This window comes from Acomys minous (assembly GCF_964271855.1).
Source record: "Acomys minous genome assembly, chromosome: 3".
In the NCBI taxonomy this organism is placed as follows: domain Eukaryota; kingdom Metazoa; phylum Chordata; class Mammalia; order Rodentia; family Muridae; genus Acomys; species Acomys minous.
This window is the reverse complement of record NC_140485.1, coordinates 34,674,478-34,693,318: the sequence shown is the minus strand read 5'-3', so window position 1 is coordinate 34,693,318 and position 18,841 is coordinate 34,674,478. Positions and strand designations below refer to the sequence as shown.

The 18,841-nt window shown below is 45.2% G+C and overlaps 1 protein-coding gene across 1 annotated transcript; it reads right to left on the bottom strand.

Annotated features, from left to right (window-relative positions):
* Positions 1 to 13,899: 13,899 nt before the first annotated feature.
* Positions 13,900 to 17,432, bottom strand: GJD2 (gap junction protein delta 2). Its single transcript, XM_084776325.1, has 2 exons — positions 17,312 to 17,432; positions 13,900 to 16,206 (listed from the first exon to the last, which is right to left on the bottom strand). Exons 1-2 carry the CDS (start codon positions 17,380 to 17,382, stop codon positions 15,315 to 15,317), a joined length of 963 nt encoding a protein of 320 aa, XP_084632451.1. The 5' UTR covers positions 17,383 to 17,432; the 3' UTR covers positions 13,900 to 15,314.
* Positions 17,433 to 18,841: the final 1,409 nt, after the last annotated feature.

Genomic DNA, 18,841 nt, shown 5'->3' with positions numbered 1-18,841 from the left:
TAAACTCCCTCCAAAGTCTTGGAATCCATATTAAGAGGTCCAGACTCAGTCTGGCAACACCACTGAACTGAGAAAATGTAAGAACCTGGAAGCTGATTTTGGCAAGTCAAAGTTTTATTTGTGCAGACCAGCAAACAGAGACTTGGTCTGTGGCTAACATAGGAGAGAAAGCACCATGAATAGAGACTTCTAAAACCGTAGCCTTCATGCTCTTTAAGTGCCTATTATAGTTCATTTATGAGAGTCAACTAGGCAACTATCATTGAGTGTTCAAAAGCCCGATCATCTTTATACTACATTCCCCTTTAAAAATTCTATAGATGCTATTTTACTACTTGTTAAGAAACAATAAAGTTTCCTCAATTAGAGTTGATAGAAACCTAATGAGGTAGCTACTACTTCCTTAATTTTCCAGATGAGGGGATGCTAGAAAGGATTTGTGTTCTGTGGTGTTACTGTCAAGAAGTAGCTTAGCTGGGTTTGTCAGCTATGACTTGACCTCAGTACTCCAGTTCTCATGTGAACTTCCAGTATGGGGTTCAGCCAAGTCCAGCCATCTTGATCCTGCACTTTTTCACTACCTATATTGATATTTTTACAGACACAGCATGGGATATCTCAGTTCATCTTCAAGTATCCAGCAGCTAGCATTCTTATTGCTGGTGTTATTCCAGCAATAGCCTTCCAGAAAGATACAAATCAACCCTGTAGGCTCTCGAGCATTGGAGAGGGGTCTGGAGTATGGTGTGCAATGAATCTCTGTGGAAAATGGCAGGACCGAAGAGAATGAGCTCAAAGGCGGTCATGATCCATGTAACACTCAGTACCATCAGAAAGGAGACCACATACTGCCATCAGAAGGGAGGAAATATGTGTGTGTGTGTGTGTGTGTGTGGTGCGTGTGCGTGTGTGTTTGTGTGTGTGTGTTTGAGGTGGGGGAGGGAGGGAGAAAGATCAGAGATTGAGAGATTTTCCAGCTCTACTAAAAAGCGTCAAATATTGGAAGGCTTTTTAGAGTTAAGTGAAGTGTAAAACACAGCCTCCTCTCCCACCTAAGAACATTGCATGTTTATGACAACCAGGTAGGATTAATGCCCAAATGATGGCCTCAGATCCATCTATAGAGGCCCCACTGTCAGGATTTGTTTGTTTTGGCCTACTCTCATTTTCTCTGTCTCTGGTTAATGATTCACAAGTAGCACCTTGGTAACAGGCTAAGGGACTCACTCTCCCGGTTCTCTTTAGGGCCAGGGAGTAATCCTGAGCCTGAGGACAGTCACATCACCTTTGATTACAGCTCCTCTTAGCACTGTTGGAGCTGAGTGGAGCTTTGTTCAATGAGATGGCTGGTCCTCAGCTTAAAGGACACCCTGATGACAGCTGCTCTCTCCTCTCTTTTCCTCTTCTCTCTCTCTCTCTCTCTCTCTCTCTCTCTCTCTCTCTCTCTCTCTCCCTCTCTCCCTCCTTTCCTTCTTCCCTCCCTCCCTCCCTCCTTCCCCTGGAAAAGAAAAAACAAGATAAGAAATGAAATGCTGGACCTAGCAGGGTGATGGGGCACATTGCCTCACACTGAAGGGACCAGCCCCAGAACTGCCAGGATGTGCCCATCACTCTCAGGAGATTCCCAGTTCTGGGGCTTTTCCTGTCGTCATTGTGCTGTGATGCATGCATGCACCCTTATTCCTGAGATGGAGATGGCTGCCAGCCCAAATACCTAGCTCAGAGAGAAACACGAAGATCAAATTAGATTATGGATGGGAGGTGTCTGGCTAACTGCAAAATGGCACACAGAGGTAAAGGACTGTCATTTTCACTACTCTTCCCACTGCCGTAGAGACCTGCCTCCCACACCCTGTCTATGAAAGCCCACTCTACTTAGGGAGAGAAGGAAGGCTCCATTCAGCATCTACTTCTGAATGACAGCAGCTCCTGAAAGGAATCAGCCAATATTTATGATTCACATGCAAAAATGTGTCAAACATACTTAGCCAACTTCTCATGAAATCCTTGTGCCTAGCAACCAAAACAGAAAAATGGAACATATGGGATTGTGGTTATCTGATACCAATTTGTTCTGAATGAACATCGAAGTTACCCGCTTTTTCCAAATATGGATCTAGTACAACCACCTTTGCCTGTGAGTGGGGATAAATACTGATCCTCCCACTTGCATTTTAATAGCTATTTCCATCCTTATTCTTTCCATCTTTATTCTTGGCAAAGACGGAGAAGCACCCATGCCAGTAGCAGCATGTCTCATGACTGGCTATTGGCCTGCCTTTTCTAATGTAAAACCTTCAACTTCAAGATGTTTTTTTCCTTCCCTATTGGGCACATTTGTCTCAAACACCACAGGAGTGGGATTTTTCCCTAGAGAAAAGCATGAGGCAGTTAGCTTCACCTCAGACAGTGAACTGGGTGAATCTGAACAGAAGAAAGCCTGAGAAGATTTTTCTGTAGGCTGTTGTCTGGACAGACCTTTGTTCCTTCCTTTTGGGAGCCGTTGCCAGCCTGCCCTAAGGAAGCGCTTAGGAGCCAGGAGAACCGCTGGATGGCAGAGGCCTCTTTCTCAAGGGCAAGGCTACGGTCTTCATGCATGAGTGTGGGCAGTCCCCCTGAAAGGAGACTACAAACTGGGGGTGTTCGAGAACTGGACTAGTATGGAATGCCTGCTCACCAGGGAGCTCATGCCTCTACAGCGCAGCTGCTTCATGGCCCAAACTACGCTTCTCTCAAGGAATTTCTGGAAGGAGTTGAGAAGGACCTGCTTAAGGGCGTTTACTTCATCAACCCTTTTGATGAAAAAGTCCACATTTCTCTCTGGATGAGCTTTGGTTTGCTGATGTTTGTTTGTTGTAAGAGGCAATCATTTAAAAACTTCAGTTTTGAGAAGAAAGCTGTTCCTTCCTCTTCTAAAAGAAAATATAGGTAGAAATCACATAGGGTTATTGAATGGAGGGAGAGAGAGAGAGAGAGAGAGAGAGAGAGAGAGAGAGAGAGGGAGGGAGAGAAGGGGGGTGTGTTTGTTCTTTTATATAATCTTGGGCAGGGGCCGACCTAGTGGCAGGCAAGTAATGACATCATAGGTTGCTAGGCAGACTGGGACCAGTATGCTAACAGCTATTTGCTGTCTTATTTATCGTACAAGATTTACAGAAATGGAAGAGTTTTATTTAGATCTTAGAACAGAGTCTCATTTGAAAGAAGTAAAAAGAGATTTCCTTCACAGGTCTCCCCTAAACACTGTTCCTGCAGCAAGAAGTCTGGTGTACTGGTTGCTGGGCTTCCATCTTTTCTCAAAGTTGGATTCCACTGCGTGCTCCTAACAAATGACATACTCCATCAAGCTAACAGTAAGAGTTATGTGACTGGTCTGCAATGAACTATGGGATGGGAAAAAATGGTCTTCTTTTCCCAAGCCCCTTCTTGAATGTTCTTAGTATCCTCTTACACAAAGGGCTCTGATGGGCTCAGTATGACAATGACCAAACATAGACACCTCGGTTCTTTCTTTTCCCTCCTCCTACTCCTCCCTCCCTCCCTGTATCTCTCTTTCTTTGTTTGTTTTGTTTTTTGAGGCAGGGTTTCTCTGTGTAGCCCTGGCTATCCTAGACTCGCTTTATGGACCAGGCTGGCCTCGAACTCACGGAGATCCACCTGTCTCTGTCTCCCTGAGTTCTGGGATTAAAGGTGTGTGCCACCACACATGGTGCCACCTAGTTTCTTACTAACAGATAATCATTATTGCCATAGAGAAGTAACATTTAGCTAACTCTTAATTGCTCCAGGGATCATGAAGAACTCTTGAAAACCCTTCAAAGTTAAAACTCCTAAAAAATCTTATAAAATTGATGATTTTACTAATCTCATTTTACAGATGTAGAAACCATGTCTTAGGCAGGTTCAATAACTTCTCAAATCACACAACTAGCTACGGAAAAAGCCAAGGTACTAACTCGGAGTCTGACCAATGTGTGGGCTCAACAAAAGCAGATTGAACACATCAAAGTCTAATTAGAGAAATGATCAAGGGTTGATACTACAATGTGGATCTCAGATATTTTTATAGTGAAGTTTGCTTCTGAAACTATATTTGCAAGTACTGTCCAGCTGCCTGTCATCTATCTCCACAAAGTGGGCAGGTAGGTTAGCTAGAGTTCACCTTCCAGTCTTCGATTATTTTCTGGATTAAAAAAATAAATGGAATTATTTAAATCAGCGTTCAAGGCATCATGCCTTTTTTTAAAAAAAAAAAAAACAAAGCATCACCTTCAGAAAGGTGGAGCCCCTGTGCACAGTCCCCACTTTGCTAATGTGCTATCTTTTCTACCCAGTTCCTTAAAAAAGAATTCCTTACATCATTGCGTTTTCTCACCTAGGAAAGGCTTTTTAAAGTACCAACCACCCTCCTCTTAACACCCCGGGACCCCAGGAGCACTAGAGAGAGGTGTGGTAAAGAAAGCAAATAGATCAAAGCGAGGACTAAATGCCTGCCGAGCTCATTAGCACCCAGGCTCAGAGAAGCAAATGCTATTTTTGTCAAATGTACCTTCACTTAAATATCAGAGATACTTGGCAAAAATAACCAAAACCCACACAAGGGCTCCCTTAGAAATGTTTGTTCCTACAAGTAAAGACTGGCAGTCCTAAGTGTCCTTCTAGCCCCATTGTTATCCTCAGACACGCAGGCAGCGGGGAGGCACTCCAAAGGTGCCCTGTGGATAGCTGCATTTGTTGACTTGCGAAGCTTCCATTTCCTCCTCTTGCAGCGGAAATTTCAGCTCAGACCCAGCAGGAAGCATTTCAAACACCCCCCTTACCCTCCCTTACACCATCCACCATCCCCCAACAATCTCAATCTCTCTCTCTCTCTCTCTCTCTCTCTCTCTCTCTCTCTCTCTCTCTCCTGTGACTCGGATTTTATGCCACCTGGAGCTGGCGCTTCATCTCTTCCCAGGACTAACCAGCTAATCTCTGATCACTTACTGTGGTTGCAATGAGATGACTCCTTTAGCCAAAGCGAGTTTTTGTCCAACGCATGAGCCGCGTTTAACTTACCTGTGTGCTTTCTTACAGGGACCTTAGAATCGTCCCTGGCTTGGTGGTGCATTCTGTCTAGCCTCAATATTTGGGACAAGGCTGTCACTTCAAACTCAAGGGTCATGAGCACCAGGAGTAGAGCTCCTGTACTGACTGTGTGTGTTAGAAAGTGTGCACATACACACATGCCCAAGAACTCAGGGGTGGGACACTTGCCACGGTTTTAAGTGAAATGAGAAAATGGACCTCTAGGCTGCAGAAACAACTCAGTGGGTAAAGTGCTTGCAGCATAAGTGAAGACAAGAGTTCAAAACCCCAGAATCCACTTTAACATGAGTATGTGTAATCCTAGGACTTCCATGGTGAGAAGTCAGGTAGAGAAAGAAGAGTCCATGGCGCAGGGCGGGGGGGGGGGGGGGGGGCATAGATCATTGGGATGTGCAGTAGCAAAACACTGAGAACCTCAATCTCACACAAATTCCATGGTGAATACCACCACGGAAGGGTGTGCTTTGACTTCCATGTGTGTCCATATGTGTCATGGCATGTGTGTGCCCGTATCCACACATATAGATCAACATGCACATACTACACAGGCACAAATGAACTCCTGAATTACTTTGCCTTTACACTTTCTCTCAAAACAAAATATGAGAAGAGTGTATATAATGCCAGATGTGGTGGCACACGCATTTAATCCCAGCACTCAGGAGGCAGAGGCAGTCGGATCTCTATGGGTTCGAGGCCAGCCTGGTGTACAGAGTCTAAAACAGCCAAAGTTACACAGAGAAACCCTGTCTTGGAAATAAACAAACGAGAAAGTATATATCCTCCTGTTAAATAAGCTTGCTTTACTTAGAATTACAAAATTTATCTCCTCCTTGCACATTTTCATTAATTGCTCACAGTCATTTTTTTGAAGATCTGAAAAAAGTATTGATAATATTAGTTCACTATGGGTGTAAAAGCTGTAACTCATAACAGCTCAAATATCAACAAGTAGGGAGTTGTTCAAGTACACTGTGGTACCAGAAGGCCCATTAACCGAAAGCATATTGTAGAGATGTTGGCTGATATGGGAAATGTTAACTTGTCTCTAAGAAAGAAAAGTTCTACCAAACCGGCCTTAACCCCGGAGAAGCCTCATCTGTGGTCAAACCTAGCAGTGGCCTGTGCAGATAGATACACAGCAAAGGACAGGTGTACTCCTGATATGGTTTACTGTGGGTGTAAGACCTTTTTCATCATACCTTTCTCTGTCCTGAATATATGACTTTTGTAACTATGCAGAAATAAATGACATTATTTGAGGAGGAAAGCAGCACTTTCAGTATCCTTGCTCATGTCCGCACTCCCAGAAGCTAGCTGGGATGACCACAGGCGAGGCCTGGCTGCTCCTCTAGGATACTCACTTCAGCTTCGGCTTGGTTGCAGTCCAGTTCAGTTCACCACAGCAAGGAACACGTGATGGAGTTTGTGGCAGCAGGAGAGGGTGGCAGAGGCTTCTCATATCCTGGTGAACAGGAAGCAGGCCATATGGGGACAGAAGTAGGGCCAGGCTGTAGCATTCAAGGGTCAGCCTTCAGTAGCCATCCTCGACCGGTCTAGCCCAACAATCTACAAAAATAGGTCAATGTGTCGGAGAGTGGGTGTTCAAACACTCGAAGCTATGGAAGGCATTAAGGATCGAATCATAACCGTATGCATAGTGCTGACTCAGAGCTCAACCACTGCAAGTGTTATGTTCAGTAAATACATACTAAAAGAATAAATGAGCCCGTTGACCATCTTTCATATAAAGCACAGCAATGGAAAGAAAAAAAACACCAGGAAGAAATAAGATTTTAAGTATTACCCTGAAACACTAACTAATAAACATGCATCAATGGACAAACAGTGACCCCAGAAGACAGGAGGCTACAGAGAATCCTTAGTGAGGATAGAGCCATAGGTACATTTCGTAGCCTAGAGACCCTAGGACCCATGAAGGACCATTATGTTACCCAGAAATTCCAAAAGAAAAAATAAAAAAAGCCAAAACATGGTTTCCTATGGTATCCCAGGAGTAGAGATGCCTATAGTGGTATCAGGTATAAAACACACAACAGGTAATATGCATACAACTTGGGGCCAAGAACATAGGCAATTGTCCTTAAGTTCATTATCTGACCTAGTCTAACTAAGCCCGAGAGAATAGTATGACCAAGTTGAGAAGCCGTGTACTTATCTAAAACAAGGTTCTCTCTTGCACATAACCTGGGCCTAGAGAGAGATCTGGGTTTGGAGTCTTGGAACTCTGCCGACAACAGCTAATGACCCTTCTCCCACTCAAGCTGGACCTTTCCTGTAAGTCTGAGATGCCCATTCTTTTAATCCTATCCTGCCACAATTTTCATGTAGCCCGGGATTCTTTTCACCCGTTTTCTTTCTAGAATCAAGTTGCTTCTGTGAAATGGAAGAGGAAATGGCATGACCTTTATTGTCTACCTCAAAGTTATGGGGTTCTATCCCTTTAGTTGTTTATGTAATCGATTAGCATCTGTGAGAACTCGCTTTATGACAAGCCCTACAGAGAGAAAGGTGAAAGTCTCGTGGTCTTATGCTGTATTGCAACACACAAATGAAGAGCTTCTGGGGTTGGAGAAATGGCTGTGCAGTTACGGGCACTCATTGCTCTTGCAGAGGACCTGAGTTCAGTTCCCAGCACTTGTGCCGGGTGGCTCTCGACCACCAGTAATCCAGTGAATCCGTTCTCCTCAGGCACCTGCACACACCTGATACACATAAGGTCAAATGGGTGTGCGCGCATGCGCACACACACATATACACATACAGAGAGAAACAAGCATATTTCTTAACCTTAAGGAGAAACAAAAAACCTTTTAGAGGAGAGTATGTTGCAATGAAGATGTGACGAGAAAAAATATGAGAGAACAGTATGCCAGGCTTCCTGCCACCTCGTTTGACAGCTGTCCTGAAGGCACAACGTGTCCTCAGCACTGGGTTGGTGAGCTCGAGTCTAACCGCATTCATACATTAGCTCTATGACCTGGTGGCGGGGGGTGGGGTGGGGTGGAGGAGAACATGTGGCTGTCCTAAGTTCTTCATCTAGACAGTAATTATGAGCATTCTCCATGCTGGCCCGTGGCTGGGCATTGAGTGAGGTCACTCCTGTGATCATGGAACCTGGAACATAATAAATATACATCTGTCTGTCATTGCTGATCCTCAGTTGACTCTTCCAACCATTCAGATTTCATACAAAAAGCCACCAGGGATTTCTTTCTTTGTCACTTAAAAAAAAAAAGAAAAGAAAAGAAAAGCAAGGGGGGAAGAAAGTATAAAACTGTGCAAGAAGGAAGTGTGGAAAGCAGTAATTTGAAAAACTGTTGGCCCCCACCTGGAGGCAGGTACAACAGATAAATTTCCCTAGGTCCAATGTCTCAGAGGTATCAAAACTCACCAATTCTAAATTTAGGTGCCCATATGTTCCTATTGGCCACGGTTGCCTACAAACACAAACATTTTCAGTGCACAAAGCAGCAATTTCCAGAAAGATTTTCCTTTTAGAAGAGGTAAATTCTACAAAGCTTAATCGGTCTAAGTGGTTCTGAAATATTGTATCAATTTACATCAGAAAGGTCATCATGAAGAATAAACACAGGATTCCGTTCCATGTCTGGGATTTAGCTGACTAACTCCCACTAATGTTAATGGGGCCATGCTGCCAAATCCCCAACCATCACCCTGGATATTTGTTCCAATCCCTTACTGTGGAGATTGAAATGTGTTTTCCAAATCAAAGCTGATCCTGAGATGGGTGCAATGAGCCTCTGCATAGTCAGACAGGACCGTGTGGTTGATGCCTGGGGACCTGGCACAGCTCAAAACAGCAGTGAGAAGCTTCGCTGAAAGATGTCTCCTCACACTGTCTCCTCGAATTGTCATGGCTTCCCATACCCTACGTGTGATACTGTCCGTTTGCTTTCCAGACTCACTTCTCACTTCCTTTTATGAACCCTGAGGAAAATAAAATCTCCCAGTTGTCCGCGTCTTTCCCAGTTAGAAGTCACATTTCTTTCTTTAGGGGAGGACGTTCTCAAATAACCGCTTCATGGTGAAATATTCCTATTCCAGTTTGGCTGAGATCATGGATTTCCCCAAATGCTGCAGGTTTCTAGCTCTGTGCCGTAAGCTTATGTCTCTTCAAGCCTCTGCCCAGGCCCCAGGGCTCCAGGCCCAGATCCTCTGCTACCACCCAACTGGTCTGCACAGTTCCTTTCACTGACCTTGAGAATGGAATTGGAGTTAAACTGCCCACACTCCTTCTACCTGCTCTGAATCTATGCCAGCTCCCCAGAACCTTATTTCTGCTACAGACCCCAACTCCCAGGTTGGTCATCCTCAGAAAACAAATAGCAGTTCCCAGCTACTAGGGAGTTACTCAGCTTCCATGTATGGACACGTATAGCTATCATTGACCCCCGTCACTGTTCTATAGCTGTCCGCGGGGGAGGAGCCAGGTGCTCAACAGCTGCCCACTAAACTGTGATGGAATGACACAGGTACTGCCCTAAAGATGGCAGACAGCACTTGCCACCCATGGAATGAGCGCTGATCCAAGCTAGGATCCACGAGACTTTCTCATCAGCCTGACAAACAAACAAACAAACCAAACCAACCAAAACGAAAACAAGACCAAGAAGTAAAACCAAATTCTTAGTGAAATTTTCTTATGCCTTGTTGATTGAAGCTTTTCTGTCCCACTCCATCCCTGTCACCCAGCTCTACACACACACACACACACACACACACACACACACACACACACATACACACACCACATGCATGCATACACGCATACACATACACTTTGAAAATTGACAGTCACAGATCCTATTCAGGCTGAGTGGAGCCTTGTGAGGGGAGGGGAACACCATGCTCTTCTCCTTATTGCCCTTTTCCCTATTTCTCATAACAATATCCAGAGGATTATAAGATCATTGGTGCTCAATTTATTACTGACTTGAACTGAATGACTTTCTATTGCCTACTATTTTAAGACCCTTTGGTATTTCAAGAGAAGTAGTTGGAAGTGAGGGTGTCAGGAGCTTGCACTTTATGACATTAAACATATTGTACGTGGGGTTGCTTGTAGTTGGAATCAGCAAGAAGAACAGGTCTCCTCCCTACACTTTGCTTCTCATAGATGCCAGAGCCTTAGGACAATGGTGTGTCTGGCCCACAGCAGATCATCGTTCATCTCTGGTCCTGTCCTTAAAGGCCCAAAGCTGAAAGAAGGACTGGGATCATTTCAGCCATAACTACTCATTTAGGCTTGGTTCAACCAGGTCTGTTTAGCTACCATACCCTCTTCTAGAGTATAGCAACTTGCTGGTGTAAATCTCTGGGTGGGCACAAGACTGGTGTGCCAGGCTTGACTGGCTTTCAGAGCACTGTACGGGATGTGATTGATCATTTACCTCTTTGCTGCCATTACTTCTACCCAACCTTCTGAGGTCTGAAAAAGTCTAGAGTAGTCAGTGTCAAGTTCTACCTTGCTACACCTAGTAGTAGATGCTTCTGAGTCTCCGTTTAGTGCTATTTAAAGCTATCTCAAGTATATAAATTCTCAGTTCAACTTTATGCTACTAAAAACATTCTTCCTTTGACCCCAACTCTTGGCTTCCTAGCACCACCACTCCAGGATGGTACCCTGGCCAGACATTAAGCTCTATGGAAATCTCAACTGGTGCCATTGCTACTCTAAAGGCCTTGAGGATTCCTTCCAGTCATCCATCTATACCTTCTTGTCATGAACTCCACATACATTTAGCATGAGAAGGTATGTCACGAGAGGCCCGCCCTTGCCTTTTCCTCCTCTATGCGATTGATTCTTATGATCTTATGCTACTGTCTCTGGCTCACCAGTCCTCATCCCCAAACATAAGAAAATAAGCAACAATGACTCTTAGCCTGTAGCACCGAATGGTTTAGAAATGTGGTATGAAGTGAGGCAAGTAATAAATATGCTTTACTACTATTTCCTGTTACTATTGACTAAGCATTTGATCTTTCCATCTAAGAAGCTGCTTTTTCATAGACTTCAAGGGCTATGAGCCATGTTATCCTTGGATCCTCAGGGTTCCTGGCTCTGCTGCAGGAGCTCACTTGCTGCTTAGTGTCTTATGTACAACATCCACACAACTGGTTGCCCCAGGACAGACTCCAACACACCTATTGTTCCTATTGTTCAGATGTTCCATTCAGCCACCTGCTTTGCCCTTATTCTCAAAAGTGGCTTCTTTTATGAATATAGTTATATAGTTGCCCTAACTATAAGGGCACTTGATAATGTCAAAATCCTTAGTGTGTCCTTCCAAATTACCATGTAGAAGCCTGACAGCAGTATATCAGAATGTTGCTGTATTTGAAGGCAAGGCCTCTAACTGTGTAATAATTTAAAAGGAGATGATTATATATTCAGGCCTGGTGACCTTAGCACATGTGAGACAAAGGCAGCAGGTCGGGGGGGGGGGGCGGAGGAGGGGCAAACTTGAAGGAATTCATGACCATCTAGGCTATAAAATGAGACTCTGTCTTGACCACCTACCTCTAAGAAAAGGTAAGTTAAAAATGCAGCTCACGAACACAGTCTGACAGTGTCCTCATAAGAGGAATTTAGACCCAGAAAACTTGAGAGATGTGTACATACAAACGAAAACCACATGCACCATGAAGTGGCAGCCACCATGAAGAGGTGGATACCAACCTGCCAATACCTTGGTTGTGGATTTTAGCCTCTAGAACCATGAGAAAATAATTTCTGCTGTCTATGTCATACTGTTATCTCAGCCCTAGCATGCCAAAATAGCCAAACTGAGGTTGTTAATAAAATATAAAGTAAAATAAACCCAAATAGTGTGTCCTAAATACTTCTGTCCTCTAGGATGTTACTGTTGTCCAAGAAACCCACTGCTCTGAGTGGTGCTTTTGACATGTCCTTCTTTATGTCCAGAGGTCCCTGAGTACATAGAATAGGGCTGTTATCACTTTTATTTGTGACCTTTTAGATATTTGAGGACCTACAAACAACACATTCTCTACTTTAACTTTTTTCCCCATAAACTAAGGAACTTAGTCCCTCCAAACCATTTGCTAAACTTTTAAACACAGCTAATAGGCTGTTGCCCACTTAGCACCAATACACACACACACACACACACACACACACACACACACACACACACACACACGCACACACACACACGCGCGCAAATGTATACATACTTACACATGGACCAAAAAGACCTAAAGATTTAAAAGCTCCAACATTTAAAAGAATATATTAGTGCTTTCCTCTCACAAAAATATTGACTAAGGTCACATCCATCACAAAGCTATGCGAACCTCAACCTAGCCATATATATTTCCTCATTTATTGGAAAGCAAGACATCCTGAGGGGTGACTATATATGGAGAGGATGCTTTCTTCTCCATGACTAACACATGCATTAATCATCTTGTCTCTTGCAGGTGTTTAGATACATCAAACAACTGCAATAGATGTGCCTCACTGATGAGGGATGCCTTCCTACCAGGAAACACTCCTCTTCTTATCCTACATCAGGGCATAAATACAACAGACCTTGTTTTCCACACAGATTCCCATTTCTTTCACACCCAAGCATATGCTAAGAGCGCTCAACCGACACTCTTCCTTCAGCTCTGAGAGGTGTCTTGAAACATTTTTAGCTTACCAAACACAAGGCAGAGGAGAATCTGTTTCTTTACTCAAGGATAACCATCTTCAACCGCTTATTTACGCTGCAGATGGAAACCTATAGATTGAAATAGACACATTTTCATTCTAAAATTGGCCTCTCTGTGCCCATTAGTTAGAAGGTGTAACCATTGTGTTGGAAAAACAACCACCTAGGAAATTATACACTGTCCTGATGTTCAAACCAAGATCACATTAAGATTTGAACATATATAAAGTTAAACAACAGAGGAAGAATGTTAGTCTATAGAAACAGGACCACGTGTAGGAAAAGACAAGACATGATAAAACGACGTGGCCAGAAAGGTCTTATGATGTATAAGCAAAAGACCCATCCCCGTTTAAAGATGCAAGGAAAACAGCTGAATAAAAAGTCTAAAACTGTGCGGTGTGGTACTGCAAAAGCTACAGCATCATAGCTATTTATGTCAATGAAAGGTAAATCAGATTAGATATTCTGTTCCCCAGTTTTACTAGCCACATTTGAAGATCTCAGTAGTCACATGTAGCTAATTACTTCCAGGTGAGACAGCATGGAGGAAGAAATCACCATCATCAGAAAACACTATTGGACAGTGTTAGTCTGGAGGACTCCTTTTGGTATCTTGTTAGACACCAGGCTCTAAAGAGGTCAGGAGTTGAACAGCATGACTGCCAACTGTGGCAATCTATGGTGGGAGAGAGAGAGAGAGAGAGAGAGAGAGAGAGAGAGAGAGAGAGAGAGAGAGAGAGAGAAACACTCCAAAATAGAGTTACTGTGGTCCAGTATTATTGACATTTGTAACTCAAGAAATATACTTACATGGGCAGAGAAATGTCAAGCTAAAGTCAGAAAAGAGCTAGGAAATACCACTTAAACACACGTCACCATTCACATTTAAACACTTGTAAAGTTGCCAGCGTCTCTCCATCCACTCATGCCTAATTGGACTTTGTTATTCATCCTTCAGATAAGTTTTATCATCCATTGTTCACTTCCTGCATAGAATGTCCCTCCATTACAACACGTTTGAACATTTATTTAAACAACTAGAACTACAATCAAAATTTAAAAAAAAAATCAGACTCTTCCCAGGTTACAAAAAAAGGCAAGAATTTTATTTTAAACAAATCCTCAGTTGTATAACATACCATTTCCATATCTAAATCAAAAAACCCATAATAATAATTCAAAGGAAACAGAGGGCTTCCATAAAAACATTTTCTGAATGCTACTCTTGCCTAATTCTTTAGCTAAATACATGGTGGGTGGGAAAGATGGAATATGGCACTTAAATAAATAAGAGCAACGAGAGGAAAATTGTCTCAGTCCAAACAACAGGTTTTGAACCTTTGGTATATGTCTCAAATAAATATCCATAAACACATCTTAGCCGATATTGTTTACCTCCAGGTTTGTTAAGCCAGTGACTATGTGCATGTGTGTGTGCTTCAAAAATAACTGATGATATAATAAGATGGGGTTGACATGGGCTGATTAAGGTCTCTGGTGTGAGCACACAGGTAAGTTCAAACCATGGCAAAACGATGTGCAGCTGTGTAGCACAAAACTAGGTAAGAAAATGAGTAAAATCTACCAGTTAGAAATTCTGTGGCTTGAGTAGATACCCTCCACTTCAACAACAACAACAACAACAACAATAACAGCAACAAAAAAACCGACACATATTTTTAATTCTATCCACAGCCCATAAGCTAGAAGGCAGAAACATCCCAAAGCTCATAAACACATGCTCAACAGTGAAATGACCACCTCACAGAAGTGTTGTTGAAATTCCCTCCCTCCCATCCCCCACCCCTAATAAACAGCACCAGTGCAATTTGAGTTTTAAAAAATTGGAAATATTGAGACATTCCTAAGGTTTTCATAATGACTAAGAGCCAGTCATATGGGGCTCTACTGCAAACCTCTGCCCTGGCCAGTCTCCAAAAAGCACCCCATGTAATTCCCTCTAGCTTGCAGATGAACTGTGTTAGGGCTAATATAAGGCCAGATCAAGGAGAAAGAAAAGCTGGCATGCTATCCTGGGTTTGAGGGAAAGGGGCATGCTGATGGGGGAGAAAGATCCTCCGGGATTTTTTTTTTTCTGCAGCCCAGGACAAAGGTATGTGCTGAGATGGGTCACAAATTTTATATCAATGAGTGTTTGACTCATGCCATTCACCAGAATACAGAGCTCAGCAGAGCTAAATCTTTCTTGGCAGCTGTGCCAGTCTGCTATTGTCAGGAACAGGAAGGGCCATTAGAGACAACGGCCCAAGGAGTCCAGCTCAGCCATCTCCTCGCTTTACCCAGTTGTCTCTGTAGAACTGATGGTGTGACATATGATGTCAGTTCTACCTTTCTTCTTTGTTGATGACGACCTCTTAGTATCTGTGTCCTAGACCTTGACAGCGAGCATCAGTTAGGGCAGATCTGTCCACCCTCGAGTCATCATCATCTGCCTCGGGGCTACTTGCCACCCAGCAGGCCTTCCCTACGCCTGCCCTTTCACACATAGGCAGAATCACTAGATTGAGTCCTGCCAAAATTGGGAACACTAACTCGAGGCAGGTCTTTGTTACGTATCTCATAGACCGACTTCCTCTTGGCCTGGGCCCCCCGGACAGCCAGTTTGATCTTCCGCCATCCTAAATGGTTAAGTTCAGCCAGATTGAGCACCACACAAATGCCGCTCACAGCAAACATGAACACCAGAAAGACCGTCTTCTCAGTAGGTCTAGACACATAGCATTCCACCTCCTTGATGCAGGGGTAGCGGTTACACTCATACAACCCTGGGACACTGAAGCCATACAGAAAGTACTGGCCCACCAGAAACCCAATCTCCAGAGCATTTCGGAACACCACTTGGATGATGTAGAAGCGGGAGATACCTTCCTGTCTGCGGAGCTTGGACCTAGCTGCTGTGCGCAGCCCTGATGGGTGTGGAGTCAGCTCTTTAACCTCTAAGCAATCTGGTTCTGTCTCCTTGCTGGTAGTCTCTGTGTTCTGCAGCACCCCATTGACAATGGCATTTTGCAACTTCTTATCTTCTCGCTTGCTCCCACTGCCCCCACCCCCAGTTCCTCCAGGTACCCCTATAGACTCAGCAGGGTCTCTGTCCAGGGCTAGGAAGACAGTAGAATACCGGCGTTCTCGCTGCTTGGCGGATTGGTGCACAGAATAGGTGATGAAACAGAGGCTGGGGGTGCACACCATTATGATCTGGAAGACCCAGTAACGTATGTGGGAGATGGGAAAGGCGCGGTCATAGCAGGCCTGGTTGCAGCCGGGCTGCAGGGTGTTGCACACAAACATGGTCTGCTCATCATCGTACACCGTCTCTCCCACAATGGCCACAATGAGTATCCGGAAGATCACCACCACAGTCAACAGGATCCTGAGCAGAGGGAGAGGAGGGAGGAGAAAGGTTCTCATAGGCTAAGTCACTGATGGGAAGTCCCTGTCCTTTCCTTTTCTGTTTCAGTGTTTACCAGTCTTTGGACAGGGGAGCTGTCCACCCTTGTGTGGTACTGAACTGAGAACCTGGAAAACAATTTTATCTCTTCCTTTTCTGCTTGGTGCTGGGAAGCTTGGAATATTTTATATTGCAGGGATACTGCATCTGCACAGTTTCATACATTGCTTATGGCCCTTTTGTAATATGTGTATATCATATATTATATATATGTATATTTCAGCTCTATGCAAAGAATGTCTAGAGACTCTAAATACACCTTTACTCTGGCAAATTCATGCAGAATCCTTCACAGAGGGTGTGTGTTTGAGGGTCTACATCTGGGGTGAGTATTGATCCTTATGTGTGTAAGTCATAGTCTCAACATATAGAACTTAAATCTCTATAAAAAAACAGTTATAAATAAAAAAATCACATATCTATAAACATAGATAGCTGTAGGTAGCTATAAATATGAATAAATGACTATATACCCATATACATACATATATGAATATATACATACACATAGATATTCACAAAAGAAGTCAGCTATGTGTGTGGCTCTCTAACACTAAGTTTTAACGGAGGATATTGTCTAGCTTAATAAATATCTGTTAAAGAATGATGCATCTGCTGTGATGAGCAAATCCATCTCCCCACTTGCCCTTCTCTGTCCAAATGCAATTCTGCCTTCCTTGTAGATTCTATTTAGGGAACCAGATGGAGATTGGCGCTGACTCTGGAGAGTGGGGGTACCAGAACTGAGTCCACAAGTCCTTTTCTGATGAGGGAAGCGTGAATCCCAATCTCCCCCCCCCCGTGGTGCTTTATAGAGAAAGTATGGGGGAGCTGGTCAGGAGTAACTGGAGGAGGGGGGCGTCACTGGGCATCGGGTAATCCCTTAATGCAGGCAACACTGGCACTTGGACAGAGCATGAGAAAGAGGCAGAGGGTTGGCTGGGGGTCTGGGGGTCGTTAGAGACGGGAGAAGGTATTCCCGAGGGCCGCCCGACGGGCCCGCTGACGGCTGGCTTGGTGCCCTTACCTCCCGATCATAGTGGAGTGCTGCTGCACCGCGGCTTCCAGCAGCCTCTCCAAGATGGTCCATTCCCCCATCGCTGTGCATCCGGAGGCAGCAGACAAAGACTGGGCAGTACCGGGCACGTTCCTGCTCCTGGCCCCTCCCCGGGCCTTACCTCCTGACCGGGGGCGAACAGCCCCCAATTAAAGAAGCAAACAAAAAATGTTTTTCAAAAAAAAAAAAAATCCACGAGCCCCTCCCCCTTTTATTGCACTTAAAAGAGGGGAGTAGAGGGGAAGCAATCTATGTGAGTCCCGACCAATGGGGCCGCTGGCGCGGTGCGGAAGAGCTGGCCAGCACCTCCGTGCCGTCCGGGGGTCAGGTTGACTCCTGCAGTCTCCCGGCGAGGGGCGGGGCCGGGTGGCAGCGTGCAGGTGGCCGAGCGCCTGCCCGCGGGAGACCGGTCTTTGAGCTGCGGTCCCCACGATCTTGCGGTATGAGGGAGGGTCCGCGCACCGGCCCCAGAGCCTGTCACTGGAGCGGGCACCTGGCGCTTCCGCGCTGCGGCGCGCAGAGCTGGCTGCGGGGCTGGGGAATCCGCGGCCACCGCCTCTAATCCGCCCTTAAGTAGTCTCTGCCTGCGTCACGCCAGGTCGGCGGAGGGGAGCAGAGCGCGGCGTGCCGCTGTCGCCCAGCGTCGGAGCCCGAGGGGCCGCGGCCGCGCGCCGCAGGGGGGAGGAGACGGTCTGGAGTTCCCCGCCGCGCCGGGGATGGGGAGGCCGATGACTGCAGCGCCCCTCGGGGCTTCTAGGGCGCCCAGGTAACCTCACCTGCCTGCCGACCTCCCGCAGGAGGAGCTGACGCATAGGTGAGTGAGGAGGGTACCAGAACAGCTCCCTTAGCTTGTCCCCTTCTGTCCCTCACCTTTAGCTTTGGGCCTTCTGAGACACCACTGAAATTCCTTTTCTAGATGATGGTGCTGGTTGGGGGAAGGGCGCTTTTAGCCCTAACGGAGAGAGGACAGCCGCTTGCGAGAGTGCTGCAGAGGGTCCCGACTTCGGTGGGTGGATCGCACGCTGGGTTGAGGAAGGAAGACCTGATGAAACTTCCTGCTGGGTGACGCTTAAATGCAGATGTGAAGGTGTTCTGAGCATGAAGGTCTGGGTACAAAGTATTTATCAACTAAACAGGTGCCTAGGAGCGAGCCAGGAGCCGAGTTCTCATTTCTCCGAGCACAGATTAGGAGGCCGGCCGTGTTTTCATCTGCCCTCAAACTGATGGGAGTAGGGGGTGCTTTTCTGGTCAGCAGGGTGCAGCCTGAATTTCAGGAGACCCAGTATTCATCCAGCAGAAACAGCAGTTCATAATCTCACCCCTCCTCCACTCTCCTTGCTCCCCTCCCTTCCTCAAGGAGTAGGTTCTAGAATCAGTCTTTAAATTTACATTTTGTTGTCAGTTCCATCTACAGCATCTACCTAATTGGTCCCAGGAAAATTGAAATAATCACACCAGGCTGCTAATTAGCTTAGGGTTAATTTTAGGAGACACCAAAGT